This window comes from Camellia sinensis, unplaced genomic scaffold (assembly GCF_055761805.1).
Source record: "Camellia sinensis isolate YWXY unplaced genomic scaffold, ASM5576180v1 Unanchor14, whole genome shotgun sequence".
In the NCBI taxonomy this organism is placed as follows: Eukaryota; Viridiplantae; Streptophyta; class Magnoliopsida; order Ericales; family Theaceae; genus Camellia; species Camellia sinensis.
In genome coordinates, this window is record NW_028129020.1 from 5309760 (window position 1) to 5327901 (window position 18142).

An 18142-nucleotide genomic window follows, 5' to 3' on the forward strand; every position below is an offset into this window, starting at 1 on the left:
AAATGTGGGAGAAATGATGAGTGTAATGTGATGATGATAAAAGAAAATAAAAATCAGGAAGAGACATGCCACGTGAGTTGAAGAATAAAAAAATAAAAAAAGGAAAAGGTTGAAAGATTAAAAAACCAGAGGTGCATGTGTGAGTGTGTGGGTCTCTTGTTTATATTAAAAAAACCAGAGGTGCATGTGTGAGTGTATGGGTCTCTTGTTTATTTATTTATTCTTCCAAAACTGAAGAGAGAGGGATGTATGCCGTGTGTGTGAATGGTGTAGCAGTGTAGTGTGGGTCTCTTGAGTGGAATGTTAGAGAGAGAAGAGTGAGTGCCCCCCATGTGGTTCAGCCGAGAGAGAGAGGAGGTGCTGCATGTGTATTTCTTTACATTTTCAACACTCAAAAACAAAACCAGCCGAGAGAGAGAGAGCTCGAGTCAGCCCATCTGTTTGTGTCATAACGTGAACATGATTGATGAAGAAGCTCACCCAATCGTGGTGCGCTTCCTACCTCTTTGTCGGACTTGAGCTAAAAGGAAGCAGATCGGAGAACCAGTGGGACCGGGCAGGAGTAGCCATGAGCGTGGGAGATTCAAAGAGGTGCAAGTAAGGAAGATTATCAGAGTTGGAAGCTCGGTTCAGGAGCTTCTCCGGCGACGTTGCGGCGACGGAGGCGAGCTTCGTGAGAAATGGGTCCTTAGGGTTCACTGGAGGCATCGGAATTTTAGCTCCGTTTCTGCTATTTATGGCACATAGGGTCTGAAATGAACGACGTTTCAAGGACCGTGATGAAGACGAAGAAGGAACTGAAGTAGCCATCGGAGCTCGCAGTGAGGTCGCCATCTTTTCTGAAGAGAGAGATGACAGATTCGATAGATCTAGATTTGGATCTGGATGTGTATCGTCGGTGCCATACATCATCATGTTGGAGCGATGGGGGCGACTGAGGATGTGCAGATCAACAGAGGAGGAAGGCCGATGACCATGGAGGTGGAGTCGCCGAGGAGGACGGACCCATGACCTTACCATTTATCATGGCTGTAACAGTTTCAGACTATGACTTAGATGAAGAGGCTAGTGAAAGATGAAGTTACAGCGGAGTCAGGGTATGTGTAGTGGTCCGGCGGGCGGCCAAGGCGAGGCTGCCGCCCGCCGGTGAAGCAGAATGAACAGGTTCTTAACCCTGCTCTGATACCATGTTAAAATGTATGTATTATTGATTGATGTGTATTGATTGATATGTATATTGTGTATATTACAAGGATTTATATAGGAGAGGATTTGGGAGTAGGTGAAGGTGGTAGTGGATGTGGTAGGTGGAGTGGGTGGTAGTGGAGGTGGTAGGTGGAGTGGGTGGTAGTATTTACTTTTACAATTTACATTAACAACAACGAAATTCTTTTCCAAAAATGGCCTGGATTGCACTTTATTCATTTTTTTTTTTTGTTTTTCTGCTCGGCAGATTAAGGCACTACCCACCATAATTAAGCATATATGAATAAGGGAGATCCAATTGAAGGTTTAACAGGAGACTTTCTATAGTGTTGTTAGTTAAGCGGTTATGATGTAATCTCTCACAGATGATATGTTATTGTCCACCAAATCATTGAGATGACATACCACTGCATAATTTATATCTTTCGTAATGCAGTTTGGTTTACTTAACAAATTTGGAGTCTTTAGCCTTTGCTTTGCTCTGCACGTAACAGTCTAAGAAAAAGGAATGGTGTTGTCACAAAGCTAAATTGCCAGCTCAAAAAGCATTCACACCCTCGCACACAGTCAGCAAGACCTAAGTAGACAATGCAAGATGGAATGATTGAAATGCTGACCCAACTGATTTTATTATTTTACTTGCATTAACCAATTGCACAAACAGTATGATTTTTTTCTTCTCTTTTTCTTTTCTTCTTTTTTTTTTCCGTTTTTCCTTTTTTGTAAAAGGTTCCAAAGTTTCTTCAGAAGTAAAAGATAGAATACTTGAATAGCTTGATAGTTTTGTGAAACCTTAAAAAAAGAAGACTTGAACCTTTCTGCAATTGTCTTTTCTAAAAGAAACCAGACACACCATCACCTTCCCAACACCAATCTTTCTTTATAGAATTGTGTGCTTTTTATTCATGTGGGTGAGTGTTAGTAATGGGCGCCCATGTGGCATGACCATTAAATTTGATTTTGAATCCTTATCCAAATAGGTTTTGATTTTGAAATCAAACCTATTTAGGATAACCACTTTTGAAACAGACGTTATCAGTTTGAACTGATATAGATAGATATAATATATATTAGATATTATCTGTATCTTAACTGATATGGATAGATATTATAATATATTAAATATTTGTTATATGGTTATGGGTAATCCAAGAGAAACAACGTTGAGTCTGTTTCAACCCATATTCTGACTCTCTCCCAAGAAACAACGATCAAGTCAGTTGCACTGTGGTTTGTGTGGGTGATATTCACCATTGTAATATCACCCCACTGCTGGGATTGATTGATCTGATTCTGGAAGCACGTGATTTATCCACGAGGTTCTATCATCAAAAGGTATGATCTGATGATTTTATTCCGCTGCATATTCTGTGTTTTTTTCAGTTTACATTGGTATCAGAGCCTGTTAATGGATATTTTCGTGTTTTCCTCATGTGTATACTTTTATATGTATATGTATATATTATACACATGAATATTTCTAGAAAATTTTTTTTTTTTCAGATTAGGAGCATAAAAATATTTTATTTTTATGATCATTAATGTCATTTTTAAGAGCATAAATGATTTTATTTTGGAAAAAGGAGTCCGGCAGTAAAAAAATCGGAACTGTCAGTACCCTGGAAGGCGGCGTGTGGCCTTCACGCGCCACCACGCCGAAGCCACGCGCGCCCACGCGCGCCCACGCGCCTACACGCGCCGGATGCCATGCTGACGCGCCTGCACGCGCCATCACGCGCGCGTCGGCGGTGCTGTCCACGCACGCGCGCCGTCCGCGCCCGCACGCGCGCCGCGTGCTGGAGCCGCGCGCCGAGCCGATCCTTGAGCCGACTTGCGCTGAGCGGCGCCGAGCCGAGCCGAGCCGTTTTCCGCGCTGGCTTGGCTCTAAGGCTCTGTTTGTTTGTTTTTTAATTCTAAATTGCGTTAATTGGCCATAATGTATTCGTTATAGCTTTGTTTTAAGCATGGTTGGTACCCTTAGACTCAGAATTAATTTTTCTATATTCTGTAAAATTTTGAAAATTTTACGAAAATATTTAATATTTTTCCTGTGTTAATAATGCATTTTTTTTGCTTTAAAATGCATCTGGTGTTGCATGATTAATTTTCTGGGGTTGAAATTTTTATTGTGGACTTCTGAAATGTTTTAATATCTTCTGGTAATATTGTCTCATTTTATCAGTTTCTGGATTTTTTATTTCTAATTTTATGTGTATTTATTAGTCATTTAAAATTCCAGAATATTTCAGAAAAATTTCAGAAGATTTCAGAACAATGTACATTTTAATTATGGCATAATCTGAATATTGTTTCTGTTTACTAGTTTCTGGATTTTTTATTTCTAATTTTATGTGTGTTTAATTAGTTATTTAAAATTCCAGAAAATACCAGAAAATTTCAGGATGATGTACTTTCTGTTATGGCATAATTTAAATATTGGATACAGCATATTTTTTTTTTTTGGGTTTGTAATATGTTGTAATTAGAAGAGCATGTTTATTTATTTATTTATTAGAATTCCATTATTAAATAAATATAGCATGAGTTATTTGTAGATTTACATTAAAATGCTATTGTATGGAATTTATCATGCTTTGTATATGCCATAGTCAGTGGGAGGTTATTCGGTTGAGAGAAATCTTTGTAGATTAACTCCCGAAAACCAATATTTTGCGCATAAATTAAACTAAATTTTGGATAATTGTCACTTGTGGCGCAAGAGATGATTACGAGCATAGCGGATTGTCGATCTTGCGACTTGTGTAATATTGTCACTATTTAATTTAGATTTTTGCGGCAAAATTATATTATGCTAATCAAATTAATCCCAATGCGAATTTCTCTCTAAATTGATTTAGCTTATGAAAGTTAATTTGGTTGACCTAAACTTAGTAGAGATGTTCAAATGTGAACAAACTAATCCCATTCTTTAGATGAGCAAAAGTCTTGGAGACTTTAGGTCAAACCTTAATTGAGCCAAAGTAAGGAAACATGACTCAAAGTCGCCGTGTTTTTGTTGCCTTGTTTGGCACAATAAAAACTAATGTGTGCGCTATAGTTAGCGGCACGCTACATAGTTTTGGTTGGCAAGTTTTGGAGTTATGAAATTAGTAAGCCCTCAATAGATCTGTATATGATCTTGACTAATGAGTTGCGCGGATTGACTTTGTAATTTGACTTGTAAATAATGTTACATCATTGGATGAAGTAACATTCAAGAGTCACGTCATCCAAGAAATGCGAGCTTAAATAAATTAGTCATTAAGTGTAAGACGAGTAGCCAGTATGAGCAGTGTTTTGCTCTCTACCCAATTATTGGGAGTGGATTGAGCGAAATTTCATGCACTATAATAGTGTGCGTTGAAATATCACGTGAAGTTAAAAGATTAGCGCTTAGAAGCTGCAAAATCTATTAACACTGAGTGAAAAGATTAGCGCTTAGTGGCTGCAAAATCTATTAGCATTGCCAACTTGTCTAAGTGTGGACACTTACTGTTTCCACACTTGAGTGTGAAACATGGATGAGGTGCTTCTTTGTGTGATTCCTTTACTAGGCTAACGTTTTGAATAACATTTACCACTAAGCGCAAACGTTGCAGCATAGTAATGAAAAGGTTAAGGCTGACAAGGTTGTTATGACTCTAAGAATTTAACGCATCGCTTGTAAGAGCATTGTGTTGAATTAGACTCTTTAGCCTAATTCGCGCTTAAGTTACTTCAGGAGCTATCATAGTTGATAGCTTATTCTCTCCTTCTTGTGGATAGTAGAATTTATTGCAAGTAACTATGAAGCGAGAAATAGAGATGGCAACAGGAGTATCGTCATCTTTCAACTAGATGTATTAAAGTGTATGGAGAATAAAATTGACTTGAAGATGCAGGGGATTAGCACTTACTAGTTAAATTTGCGACTTAGGCGCAGTTGATATCTCCATGACATCCTTTTTATGATCTAGTGAATATGACTTAGTCGTGAGTCATTACCTAGTTGGGCCTAAACCTTTAAAACTTGTCTTCGAGAACTCACACATTAAGATGATTGGAATTAGTTTATGACATTGGTCATGAACCAGTGGCTTATTATACTTAATCACATTAATGAGATGATGACACGATGGTTTGAGTAGGCCTTCTCGGGCCCACTCGCTTATGACATCCTGCTCTCATGTGAATATGTAACTTTGTTCGCAATGGGTGCGCACAAGTAAGTAGGAAAGCCGCAGAAGGTCATTTGTTTTGGCGCATTTAGTCCACTATGGTATTTTGTGACTAGATATGTGTGAGGGTATGATAGCTAAGCCTCAATCTCGACACATTTATAGATTACGATACGCATCTGAGTCAAGACTATTTGATCTCCCATAAGTCAAAAATTTTTGAGATGATTTTTGACATTGCACATATAAGGTCGAGATCAATTAGATAAGAGTTTTTTGTGCTTTTAGTTTTGACCAAGGTGGCGAGTATCTATTTGAGTTATTTTTTCAGAAAAACTCTGTGAAGAGAGATGGATGCTTAGAACATTGATTATTCCTAGTACTCAACAACACACTGGTGTAGTAGAGATAAGGAATTAAATATTGTTAATGTTAGGTAGATAATGGCGCAAAATGTTTCCCAATTGGGAATTGCACTAGTTTGTTGCCTATATCCCTAACTAAGTGCCCTCCATATCAGTTTTTTACACTCCATATTGAGTAATGGGTTAGCAGAGAGCCATCTATGGGCGATCTGTAACCATTAAACAGCTTATCTTTATTCTACTTCTCATAAGATTGCGAAGTTAAGACCTAGGGTTCTATAGCGCATTATTGTATGCTGTCTTGTAAACACAAAGGGTCGTGTGGCGCATTATTGTATGCGGTCATGCAAACCCTCCGGGTCATGTGCATATAGGTAAGCATCTTTGTGGTAGTGTAACTAAGTCACATAAAGTTTTATTAGTAAAGGTGACGTGAATAGAGTTTTCGGAACTCTATAAGATGGAGAATTCCAAGCATAGCGCTCTATGTAGCCTAGTTGAGAATGGAAAGAAATTTCCAATATCCTAGGGACAGTGGGAGCGATGTGCCTACTAATGGATTACTCCATTAGAGAAGAATACTCTACATTCTTAGTTGCGTGGTAGCAAATGTGAAAATTTTCCACGTCATCACTGGGTGATTGAGAGGGAAACATTCATGATTGCTCCGCAAGATGATAAAGAGCCTAGGATAATGCCTAAGGCTCTAGTCCCCTATTTTTTGAAAGAGGATCAATGTTGCGCAGTTTAAGACAAAGTCTTTGAGGATTAACCATTTTTTATAATTTGGTTGACTTTCTATTATGACGCAAAACTGTTATAAAGTTATGCGTAATTTGGATAGTCATTGTTGAGGCATAAGGCTCGCTAGATACCGAATGGTCGCACCATTGAGGAAAGTGTAGACCATGAGAAGACTTCCTCCTGGGGAGTGAGGTTATTTTGACTTAGGCTATAATTGACATAAGTTCGGAACATTGATTTGTGGACATTGTGACCTGATTTCTCATTAGAGAATTGGATAAGTAGATCCGTAGGGATTTACCTTCTGCTTTTATGGTGAAAAGTTAGGAGCGCAAAAAGGTTGCTGGTTCCAATAAATCTTTTACAGCCTAAAGCAGTTATCCAAACAGTGGTTCTTAGATTTCGTCAAGCCATGATAGGGCAACGATGATCGATGAAGACCACTGAGGCATGATCAATGGTCCAAAAGAAGTTTTTCCTTACTTAGTCATTATGAGCCAGGAATTTATAAGGTAGTCGCCATCTAGGGTGGGCAGTCCTCTATTTTAGATATGATGGACATGGGTGATGTAATTTATATGCTCGGATGTACGATCCTTAGGGATTGTTTTAGGAAAATTCTCGGTTTGTCTTCGATGACTTACATAGAGAATATCCTAGAATGATTCTAGATGCAAAATTGCAAATCCATTGACTTACCTATCGGTAAAAGCCAGAGCCTTAGCTATTGAGTGAATCCTCAGATTGTCTTTGGGAGAAACAGATGACCTATATTCCTTGATCTTTTCTTTGTTGTGGGAGCCTAAAGTACGCTATGTGGGCGTATTCGGCATGATAAGTGTTATCTTTGATAAATGGTTAACTGAGTTGTTCAGACATTGACCTTGCTCATTAGACTGTGGATAAAATGCTTTATTAGAAGCATATTAATTTGCTCCTTGTAAAATTCAATGCGCTAGTTGGGCGCATCTGCGCTAGTTGGGCGCATTAAGAATGAACGCAAATTGGTCACCAAAAATATCTTTAGAGAGGTTATTGCGCAAGAGGTAGTGATCTTAAATCATTTCATGTGAGGCGCACATGGTGGATTCCGTTGTATATACTTATCGCAAGAGGTGCTGATACGGCTTATGTTTGGAATCTATAATTGCGCAAGCTGTGGTCATTTTGTTTTAAGATCGATCACTTATTTTGAGATGATAGGATGTTGACACTATTACGGTTTGTGTCATAATGATTAGCAAATGATGATGTCAGCAGGCAAGATTGGCTCACTCACACGAGCAATCGCCCTTGACGCTTGGGAGCGAGCAAGGATGAGACTGGTGGTTTATTTTTATTCGGAGCCAAGAGAGGCTTAAATCATCCACTATGTATGTCGCCTTGGTTATAACCAAGATGAGGTCGTGTTAAGGACCAAACATGGATGTTAGTACCCACTTTCCATGTTGTGCCTGTTATGATTAGCCAGATGCGAGATCTCATTTGGCGCCTAGAAGGCGAGCAAATAGAGAATTCGGGTTAAGCGCTAGAAAGCGACTAGACTAATATCTGTACGGTGTATCGAGTATGACGTCACTCTTTATGGAAGAGTTACTCCACCGTAGCATGTATTCATACTATATGTGCTTGGCGACCGAGTAATGAGGTGAGAGAATGGATCCCTGCTTCCTCACCGTGTGAGTCTTACGTGTCATTATTGATATGACTTTCATTTATGTACCCTTTTGTGACTTTTGACTATGTCATAAGGTAAGGGGTTGATGTTCTGCTACTTTGGTATGTTGCCTGCGGTCATGCATGATTCGGCCTTAAGGGACATCACTGGGAAAGCGGTCAATCCTAAACTAAATGGCATGAGTGCAAAGGGAAGATCATCTAGTATTACACCACTGTTGTATATTCACTGCCGGCAACTCACATCGCTCTGTATGAGAGGCGAATTGAGTGTGAATATATTGCAAGAATTGAGAGGGTCAAACATGCTCTTTTTGAGGGATTAGAGATGTTTTTTGGACCGGTGTAATTAGATGGGTCTGGGGTATATGAGACACTATTTCTTTTCTTTTTGGGTTGATGTCTCTATGCTGGCTCATTTTGAGTTTCTAGTATAGAGCTCCCACATGCAGGTGTTCTCAGCAGTCGCACGGTGCAGTGGCTAGTATGAGATTGTTCGTTTTTGGGGAGATTGAGATAGAGATGTGGCAGTGTCATGCCAACTCATGTGCGAGTGGGAGATGTTAGTAATGGGCGCCCATGTGGCATGACCATTAAATTTGATTTTGAATCCTTATCCAAATAGGTTTTGATTTTGAAATCAAACCTATTTAGGATAACCACTCTTGAAACAGACGTTATCAGTTTGAACTGATATAGATAGATATAATATATATTAGATATTATCTGTATCTTAACTGATATGGATAGATATTATAATATATTAAATATTTGTTATATGGTTATGGGTAATCCAAGAGAAACAACGTTGAGTCTGTTTCAACCCATATTCTGACTCTCTCCCAAGAAACAACGATCAAGTCAGTTGCACTGTGGTTTGTGTGGGTGATATTCACCATTGTAATATCACCCCACTGCTGGGATTGATTGATCTGATTCTGGAAGCACGTGATTTATCCACGAGGTTCTATCATCAAAAGGTATGATCTGATGATTTTATTCCGCTGCATATTCTGTGTTTTTTTCAGTTTACAGTGAGGAATGAATGACTCATCCAACTGAAGTTTAAGATTCACCAACTTACCTTCCTTCCCCCTATAAATACATTTTCTGAATCCATGGCTAGAACAATCACTCTAAGCATCCGATAATCTCAGAACATTCTGGGAATAGAAAGCAAAGAAGAATCATATTGGAGCAATAGCAATTCATCAAATATGAAGAAACAGCGTCTGGCACATGTTGTTGAAACCCTGATCAGCTCACCGGTAGCATATCCAGATGAGAGGGCACCAAAAAGAATTTTACAGGACCCTTCTGCTGCTAGTGCTAGTGCATATAAAGTAGATAGGATGAAGAAAATTGGAAGAAAAGAAGACAATCTTGCAAGTGGCATCCGAGAGCACGGTAACTATTTATTTGCCTCAACTGAGTCTTAGAATAACTAAATTCAAGAATATATTATTTATTTTCAAGAAAAAGTATGTAGCATTTTCAAAGGTATGGAAACCTCCATTACCAAATAATAAAATATAAATAAATAGATATTTAGCATTTACTGGTATATATCATATTAAGCTCTCAATTCTTTAGCTGCCAAGAAGATGGCAGAAAAATAAACATTTTGAAATAAACTCTGAAACAGCTGTATTAGTGTCAAGTTGTCAACCAATACGCTTCTATGCGAATGTGAGTCTTATTTGATTTTGTGAAAATTGCAGTGAAATTGGGACCCAAGATCACTGAAACTGTGAAGGGGAAACTGAGTTTGGGGGCTAAAATTATTAGAGCAGGCGGTGTGGAGAAGATTTTCAAGAACAATTTCAGCATTAGAGAAGGAGAGAAGTTGCTAAAAGCTTCCCAATGCTATTTATCAACAACAGCTGGTCCTATAGCAGGCCTCCTCTTCATCTCCACTGACAAGGTTGCCTTCTTCAGCGACAGATCCATCAAATTGTCTTCTCCAACCGGCGAGTTTATTAGAATTCATTACAAGGTGAGTCAACACGCATCAATATTTACAGAATTTCGTGTTTTAATTAGATATCAAAATAGCTAAGTAATGTGTATTGCATGCAGGTCATGATCCCATTAGTAAAGATAAAGAGAGCCAATGAAAGCCAAAACATGAAGAGACCATCACAGAAGTACATAGAAATGGTTACCGTGGACAATTTTGATTTCTGGTTCATGGGATTCCTAAATTATCGTGGAACTTTCAAACATTTTCAACAGGCACTTTCTCAGGCTCAATACTTACAACTCGATCAGAAATGACTAAACAGATGTATTCCACCCCCACCACCACCCCCTTTTTCGTTAGATGTGTATATGAATTAGGAGAACAAAGTTGTAAAATCACAACATTGTAAAAAAATTGTTACTTAGGCTTTTGGTTCAATGGAAAACAATTTTTATCCTTTTCTATATTTCTTTTTAACACATTTGGTGTGAGACTGAGACATGGACTGTTTGTTTCGCTTTCTTCTGTTTTATGCATTAAAAGAGGTGGTGTGGTGTAAAAAAGCTAAAATGCCACATCAAAAGCTTTAAATCACTCACACACACCAGTTCAAATTCAACATGTGGAAAATTGTGATGCGCAGATGGGGCACTGATGTTGAGATTCTCTTTCCCAACTGGCTATAAATTTGAGCATGGAATTGGATAATCTTATCATACATCAACACGTACCTACAAATGTAGTAGCATACAAGTCTGGCTTTAGATTCAGTCACTGATTCACTTGGTCAAAAAAAGAGTACTTTAATCATCCTTAAATCTCCGTGACCTACAGTTTTCTCCCTTGCACCTCAACCTCAAGGTATTATAATAAAAAAGAATGTTCAAATTAATGATCACAATCCTGAGAAGAAGAAAAAAAATGAAAAAAAAGAAGAGCATTTTGTGTAGTGGGTATTTCGTCGTCTTGACTATAATTTTTCTACAAGTTATAGTTCTCTGACTCTCAGTTTAAATATTGATTTTTGTTAGAAGACTTCCATTACTGTTTGTTTTATATTGCTCAGTTCCTTTCCATGATTTAAGACTTGAATGAAACTATCACCAAAATGCTGTCAGTAATCTATTGCTCAGTTCTGTTTTCTCATTATATACGTGTGTGTGTATATTTAAATCCACATAATTCTAATTCAATGTTATTAAAATAAACCACATACCCGAATCCTGCAATTCTTAAAAACTTTATGATTTCAATTTCAATTTCCCAAACCCTGAAAAGTAAAAATAATAGCTAAATGTTCAAAAAAAAAAAAAAAACCAAAGGCTTTGAAGCAATGACATGGCTTATTAACTTGACATGCTCCATCAGATCAAATATTATTTATTTATTAGTCATCATGAGATCACCATATAATTTTTATCCTTTTCTTTCTTTCTCTGAACATATTTGGTGTGAGACTGGGATATGGCTGTTTCTCTTTCTTATCAAAGGTGGCTTTAAAAAGGCTTAACTGACTCACCACATGGTCACAGACACAGTCACCACACGGTCACATACACAGTCACCATACGCAAAGCACCAACTAACTGCATTATTTACCCCATTAATTAAACTAACTGCAAAAGGCTGTATTTGTCAACTCCAGCCACTGAAATGACTACAGATGAAATCGAATAATGAAGACTAAAAACTAACTTAAGAAAAGGAAGATGAATAAATTTTCACTCCATGGAATTTCAAGCTAACCATATTCTTAATTTGTTGGATGACCTAAACTTAAAAAATTCCAAAAAATACACACCGCATAACCTTTACTAGGATGACTTCAACCTTTCTACAAGCTAAAAGTTACCAGACACATCATCTATCCAACAATCTTTGTTTAAAAAATTCTCTAAAGAGTTCATAACTGTGCCTTTATTAATGTTGATGTGGCACAGGTGACTCATGCAACTAAAAGTTGAGATCCATCAAACACCATCTAACTTTTCTATGTATAAATACATTGCAAGATACATGGTTTCACGCATCATTCTACACATCTCCTTGGCTTCATACACCTCTGACAGTGGAAGAGCACAATCTGAGGGAGAAACAGACAGCTCAAGCGATTCATCAAGCTAGCATTTATGAAGAACCTCCTGATGGAACATGTTATTGGAATTCCAGTGAGCTCAGTAAATTATTCAGTTCAGAAGTCACCAAAAGACTTTTATGCAATCCTGATAGCCGATACCACATTCCCCCTCCAAATGGATCTCTCCAATTCAAAAAGAGTAAGTCTTTCCATTCCTCTCAGGATTAGAGAGGTCTATGCTACTTACTAGTTTTAGATGATTGAGATTAAGACCAGTCTTTGATAAATGATTTTCATGGATGCAGAAAAAGCAGACCATCTTGCCAATGGCATTCAAGATCACAGTAACTATTTCTCAATTCAATTGAGTCTGATAATAATTGATCATGTCCAAGAACACATAAAAATTGGACTTCTATCTTGATTTAATTTATTTTTTACAAAATTGCAGTGAGATTAGAGTCCAATATCTTGGAAACAGTGAAGGGGAAATTGAGATTGGGCATGAAAATTCTTAAAGTTGGGGGGATGGAGAAGATCTTCAAGCAGAATTTTAACATTAGAGAAGGAGAGAAGTTGTTAAAGGCTTTGCAATGCTATTTGTCAACAACAACCGGTCCAATAGCAGGCCTCCTTTTTATCTCAACCGACAAGGTTGCCTTTTTCAATGAGAGATCCATCAAATTGTCTTCTTCGAGTGAGTCAATATAAATCAATGTCTGAATTCATATCCATTCTTACTAACATCTTAAATAAATATATGAGCTAACTAATGTGTATTAGATGCAGGTTTTGATCCAACTTGTAAAGATAAAGAGAGCCAATGAAAGCTGAAACACAAAGAGACCACAACAGAAGTACATAGAAATAGATACTGTGGACAATTTTGATTTTTGATTCATGGGATTCATAAATTATTGCGGAACTTTCAAATATCTTCAACGGGCACTCAGGCTTTCAATACTTACAACTCGATCACAAGTGACTAAACAAATGTATTCCACTCCCCCGGCCCTGTTGCTTCGTTAGATGTGTATGCATTAGGAGAACAAAGCTGTATAATCACAATTTTGTACAAATTTGTTACTAGGGCTTTGCTTCAATGGAAATAATTTCTCGGTAAAAGGGTCGCTGACACTGCTTGCTATATATCATTTTATGACTTGATGGTAGTATTGCGGATCGGGGGCACACCAGGGAACTCAAACAAGCAATAACACACAAGATTTAACGTGGTTCGGCAAGTCGCCTACGTCCACGGGCAGCGGATTCACTATATTGAACAAAATGGTAAGAATTACAACACTCTCTGTAATTCTCTCTCTCTTTGCTCTCTGTTATCTCAGCTGTACTACAACTCTCCTTAGCTTCTCTATATATAGAGATTACCAATGCTAGAATAATTGAGCTGGCTGCCAGCCCATTTCGGTGGCTTTCCAGATTGAGGCTTCATGGCCTCATGGCCAACTCACATGGCCTCATGGCTTCCCCACCATGTAGCTGGCTGCTACTTTCCTTCACATGGCCAGAATCTGTAGCCAACTCAACAAATCTCCACCTTGGCGAGGATTCTCTTATCCAACATAGTGATCGATCAACACTGCCATGCACCCGAAGGTGCTCAGTTCCGAGAGATGTTGACCAAGTCCAAACAATGTTGGAACTTGATCCCAGAAACTACCTTTGTGAGCATATCGGCCGAATTATCTGCAGTACCAATCTTTTGAAGCAGAATATCCCCTTCATTCACAATTTCTCGGATGAAATGGAAACGGACATCAATGTGCTTGGTGCGGGCATGATGAACCTGGTTCTTTGCCAAACAAATGGCACTCTGACTGTCACAAAACACCTCAACGTGCTTCTGAACAATTCCCAAGTCTTCAATCAACCCATGTAGCCAAATAGCTTCCTTAAAGGCTTCTGTCACTGCCATGTACTCTGCCTCTGTAGTAGACAAAGCCACCGTTGACTGAAGCGTTGACCTCCAACTTACCGGCCCTTTAGCAAGCGTATATAAATACCCTGTTGTTGACCGGCGTTTGTCTAAGTCACCAGCATAATCTGAGTCCACATATCCTTCCAAATTCTGCCCGAGTCGGTTATCTCTCTCGAACTTCAATCCCAGATTGACCGTGCCATGGATGTACCTTAGAATCCATTTCACTGCCTGCCAGTGATTTTTTCCTGGATCATGCATATACCTGCTTACCATACTCACAGCATGCGAGATGTCAAGCCGTGTACAAACCATAGCATACATTAATGCACCACCTGCATTTGCATATGGAACCTGTGCCATATGCTTCCGTTCTTCTTCTGTGCGTGGAGACAACGAAGCACTAAGCTTGAAATGAGGGGCCAATGGTGTACTTACAGCTTTGGTTTTCCCATTGATGCCAAATCTGTCTAACACTTTTTTCAGATACTGGGTTTGTGTCAGACAAACCATGCCCTTCTTCCTGTCTCTCTTGATCTCCATGCCAAGAACTTTCTTTGCTTCTCCCAAATCCTTCATTTCAAACTCCCTTGATAACTGTGCCTTGAGTTTGTCAATCTCCACCTTGCTCGTAGATGCAATCAGCATATCATCTACATATAAGAGCAAATAGATGAAGGAACCGTCGGGAAGCTTACGGAAATATACACAATGATCAAATTGACTTCTTGTGTATTCTGTCTCCATCATGAACCGATCAAATCGCTTGTACCACTGTCTCGGGGATTGCTTCAATCCGTACAACGATTTGTTCAGCTTACAGGCCCAATTTTCTTTTCCAGCAATTTTGAAACCATCTGGCTGGGACATGTATATCTCCTCTTCAAGATCTCCATGTAAGAAGGCAGTTTTGACGTCGAGTTGGGCGAGCTCGAGATCAAACTGTGCAACCAAAGCTAACAATATGCGAATAGACGTGTGCTTCACAACAGGTGAGAATACCTCATTGTAGTCTATTCCTTCCTTCTGAGCATAGCCTTTAGCTGCCAATCTAGCTTTGAATCTGATGTTGTCTCTGCCTGGAATGCCTTCCTTCTTGGTGTAAACCCACTTACACCCAATTGCTTTCTTGCCTTTTGGAAGTTGCACCAACTCCCAAGTCTGGTTCTTGTGAAGTGACCCGATCTCTTCATCCATAGCCTCCTTCCATTTGACATTTTCTGCATTATGCACGGCTTCTTTGAAAGTGCAAGGAATATTGTCTTTAATGATTGGAAGTGCATAGGCTACCATATCGGTCATCCAACTGGGTTGCTTAGTAACCCTTTTTCCTTTCCTGATCGCAATGGGTTCTGATTGTTGCGGAGCCTCTGGATCTTCATTTTCATCTGAACTCTCTTCAGAGCTATCCTCTGAGACTTCTTCAGGATGGTTGATTGGCTGACTAGTCTTTGCTGGAGTCTCAAACTCCACCTGCACTGACTTCTTCAATGCTTCCTCATTTTGTTGAGGATCTGGTTGCTTCAGCATTGCAGACTCATCAAAGGTAACGTCTCTTCTGATGAGAACTTTCTTTGATTCAGGGCACCACAGTCTGTATCCCTTGACACCGTCAGCGAAGCCCAAGAAGATGGCTTTCTTGGCTCTTAGATCCAACTTAGATTCTGTAACATGAAAATATGCTGGACATCCAAAGATACGTAACTGATCATAATCAGCAACTGGGACTCCTGACCATACCTCCATGGGAGTCTTCCCATCTAATGCTGCAGTAGGTAGTCTGTTGACAAGATGACGAGCATAGTTCAATGCCTCGCCCCAAAATGCCTTGCTCAATCCAGACTGTGACAGCATACACCGGACTTTCTCCACCAAAGTGCGGTTCATGCGTTCTGCAACTCCATTCTGCTGCGGTGTTCCAGGAACTGTGAAATGTCTCACTATCCCTGCATTCTGGCAAACCTCAAAGAAGGGATCTGATGTATATTCTCCACCATTGTCAGATCTGAGCTTCTTGATCCGTCTGCCTGTCTGGGTCTCAATCATCTTCTTCCACGTAAGAAAGATGTCTAAGACTTCATCTTTGTGTTTCATTGTATACATCCAAACTCTTCTAGAGAAATCATCAATGAACGACACAAAATAGTGTTTACCTCCCAACGAAGCATTCTTGAAAGGACCCCATACGTCGGTGTGGATGTAGTCTAGAATCTCTTTGGTACGGTGAATTGCAGTACCAAACTTGATTCTTGTTTGCTTGCCCAATACACAATGCTCGCAGAACTCAAGCTTCCCCGTCTTGGCGCCTTTCAACAGGCCTTGCTTTACCAACCCTTGTAAAGCCTTCTCACCGACATGCCCTAGGCGCATGTGCCAAAGTTTGGAAGTGTCTGATGCATCATCTTCTGAGCTGGTGGAGACAGCCACTCTCCCTGTGACTGTAGAGCCATCTAGGAAATATAAATTTCCCTATCGAGTACCCTTCATTGCAACCAATGCTCCTCAAACAACTTTAAGGACTCCACCTTCCATGGTTACTCGGTAACCTTTGGAGTCTAAAACTCCCACTGAGATGAGATTCTTGGTTAGATCTGGTACATACCGTACATCTTCAAGAATTCTGATTGTTCCATCATGGATCTTCAGTTTAATTGTTCCAATCCCCTTTGTCTGGCAAGCTTGGTCGTTGACCATCAGCACAACTCCTCCATCGAACTCTCGTAAGCTCGAGAACCACTGCTTGTTAGGACACATATGGAATGAACATCCGGAATCTATTATCCATTCATCCGACTGGCCATATGATGAAACTGTGAAGGCTCCTCCTTCATCATTATCTCCATCTCGTGCAATATTCACCTTCTCTTCTGTCTTGTCTTTATTTGGACAATCTTTTGCCCAATGTCCCTTCTCGCGACAAGCTGTACACTCGTCTTTTGCAAGACGTCTTTTGTCTGAAGGTTTCCCCCTGGATTTTGAGCGAGACTTTCCTCGCCCGGTATTTCTTCTGTTATTTGTTCTGCCTCTGACTGTTAATGCCTTGGATGTTGAGTCCCTGTTTGCAGACTTATCTTTCCTTCTGAACTCATTGTTCACCAAGGCGTTTGCAACATCAATATACTTGATCTTCTCTTTACCGTACAATAAAGTAGTAGTGAGATTTTGAGCTTTGTCTTCATCAAGGAATTTAACAATAACAGTGCTTTGTCTTCATCACCAACTTGATCATCCAAATTCTTCAAATCCGTAATAATTTTGTTGAAGTTATTTAGGTGTTCGTTCATCGAAATACCTTTAATGTAGTCGAAACGAAACAACCTCTTCCTCAAGTAGAGCCGGTTCTCAATGCTCTTTGTCATGAACTTATCTTCCAGCGCCTTCCAAAGCTTCTTCGCAATATCATATTCTGTAAAGGCATACTTCTCCTCTTTTGCAAGGCAAAGTCGGATGGAACTGCAGGCCAGGAGATTCACCCTCTCCCATTCTATCTCGTCCAGGTCATCTGGTTTGTCTCCCAGAGTGAAGTGCAGGTTCATTTGGACAAGCATATCCTTAACTTCGCATCTCCACATGCCGAAATTGCTGCTTCCATCGAACTTCTCTACCTCGAACTTGGCATGGGACACCGGAGTCCAATGCCTAGAAGTGCTTGTACTGGCTGGATTACTTACGGACTCGGTTGATCTAGATTCTTCCATTTTTTAGAAACTTCAATTCAAAAAACTGACCGTACAGATGTGTCCGAAATACTCCAAATAGTTGGGAAGCACTATTGGATCGTCAAAAACGGACTCCGAATGGCTCCGATCTGGCAAAAACACTTTGGACGGGTTAGATCTGCAGAATCTGGTGCGCCTGAGAAGCACCGGATAATTTCTACGGTCAACGGCTGGTCAACGGCTCGGTCAACGGCGCAGGCGGCGTGGTCAACGGAGGATCGGCGGCGCGGTCAACGCGGCTGACGGCTGGTCAACGCGGCTTGGTCAGCGGCTCAGGCTGACTAGGCTGACACGT

At 39.7% G+C, this 18142-nt stretch overlaps 2 protein-coding genes across 2 annotated transcripts; both read left to right on the top strand.

The window, feature by feature from the left end:
• The first annotated feature begins 9184 nt into the window (after positions 1-9184).
• On the top strand, positions 9185-10581 carry LOC145814939 (GEM-like protein 4). Its single transcript, XM_082911873.1, has 3 exons — positions 9185-9556; positions 9871-10145; positions 10229-10581. Exons 1-3 carry the CDS (start codon positions 9367-9369, stop codon positions 10424-10426), a joined length of 663 nt encoding a protein of 220 aa, XP_082767999.1. The 5' UTR covers positions 9185-9366; the 3' UTR covers positions 10427-10581.
• Positions 10582-10612: 31 nt separating this feature from the next.
• LOC114307977 (putative GEM-like protein 8) lies at positions 10613-13314 on the top strand. Its single transcript, XM_082911939.1, has 5 exons — positions 10613-10619; positions 12125-12388; positions 12495-12533; positions 12641-12886; positions 12973-13314. The coding sequence occupies exons 1-5, from the start codon at positions 10613-10615 to the stop codon at positions 13014-13016; spliced, it is 600 nt and encodes a 199-aa protein (XP_082768065.1). The 3' UTR covers positions 13017-13314.
• The last annotated feature ends 4828 nt before the right edge of the window (positions 13315-18142 follow it).

Bases quoted from the DNA above. Each gene is read 5' to 3' on its own strand.
- LOC145814939 (XM_082911873.1), top strand. From the start codon at position 9,367: ATGAAGAAACAGCGTCTGGCACATGTTGTTGAAACCCTGATCAGCTCA. The intron at 9,557-9,870 runs GTAACTATTTAT...TGAAAATTGCAG, and splicing joins AAGTGGCATCCGAGAGCACG to TGAAATTGGGACCCAAGATC. The intron at 10,146-10,228 runs GTGAGTCAACAC...TATTGCATGCAG, and splicing joins TTATTAGAATTCATTACAAG to GTCATGATCCCATTAGTAAA.
- LOC114307977 (XM_082911939.1), top strand. The intron at 12,389-12,494 runs GTAAGTCTTTCC...TCATGGATGCAG, and splicing joins ATCTCTCCAATTCAAAAAGA to AAAAAGCAGACCATCTTGCC. The intron at 12,534-12,640 runs GTAACTATTTCT...ACAAAATTGCAG, and splicing joins CAATGGCATTCAAGATCACA to TGAGATTAGAGTCCAATATC.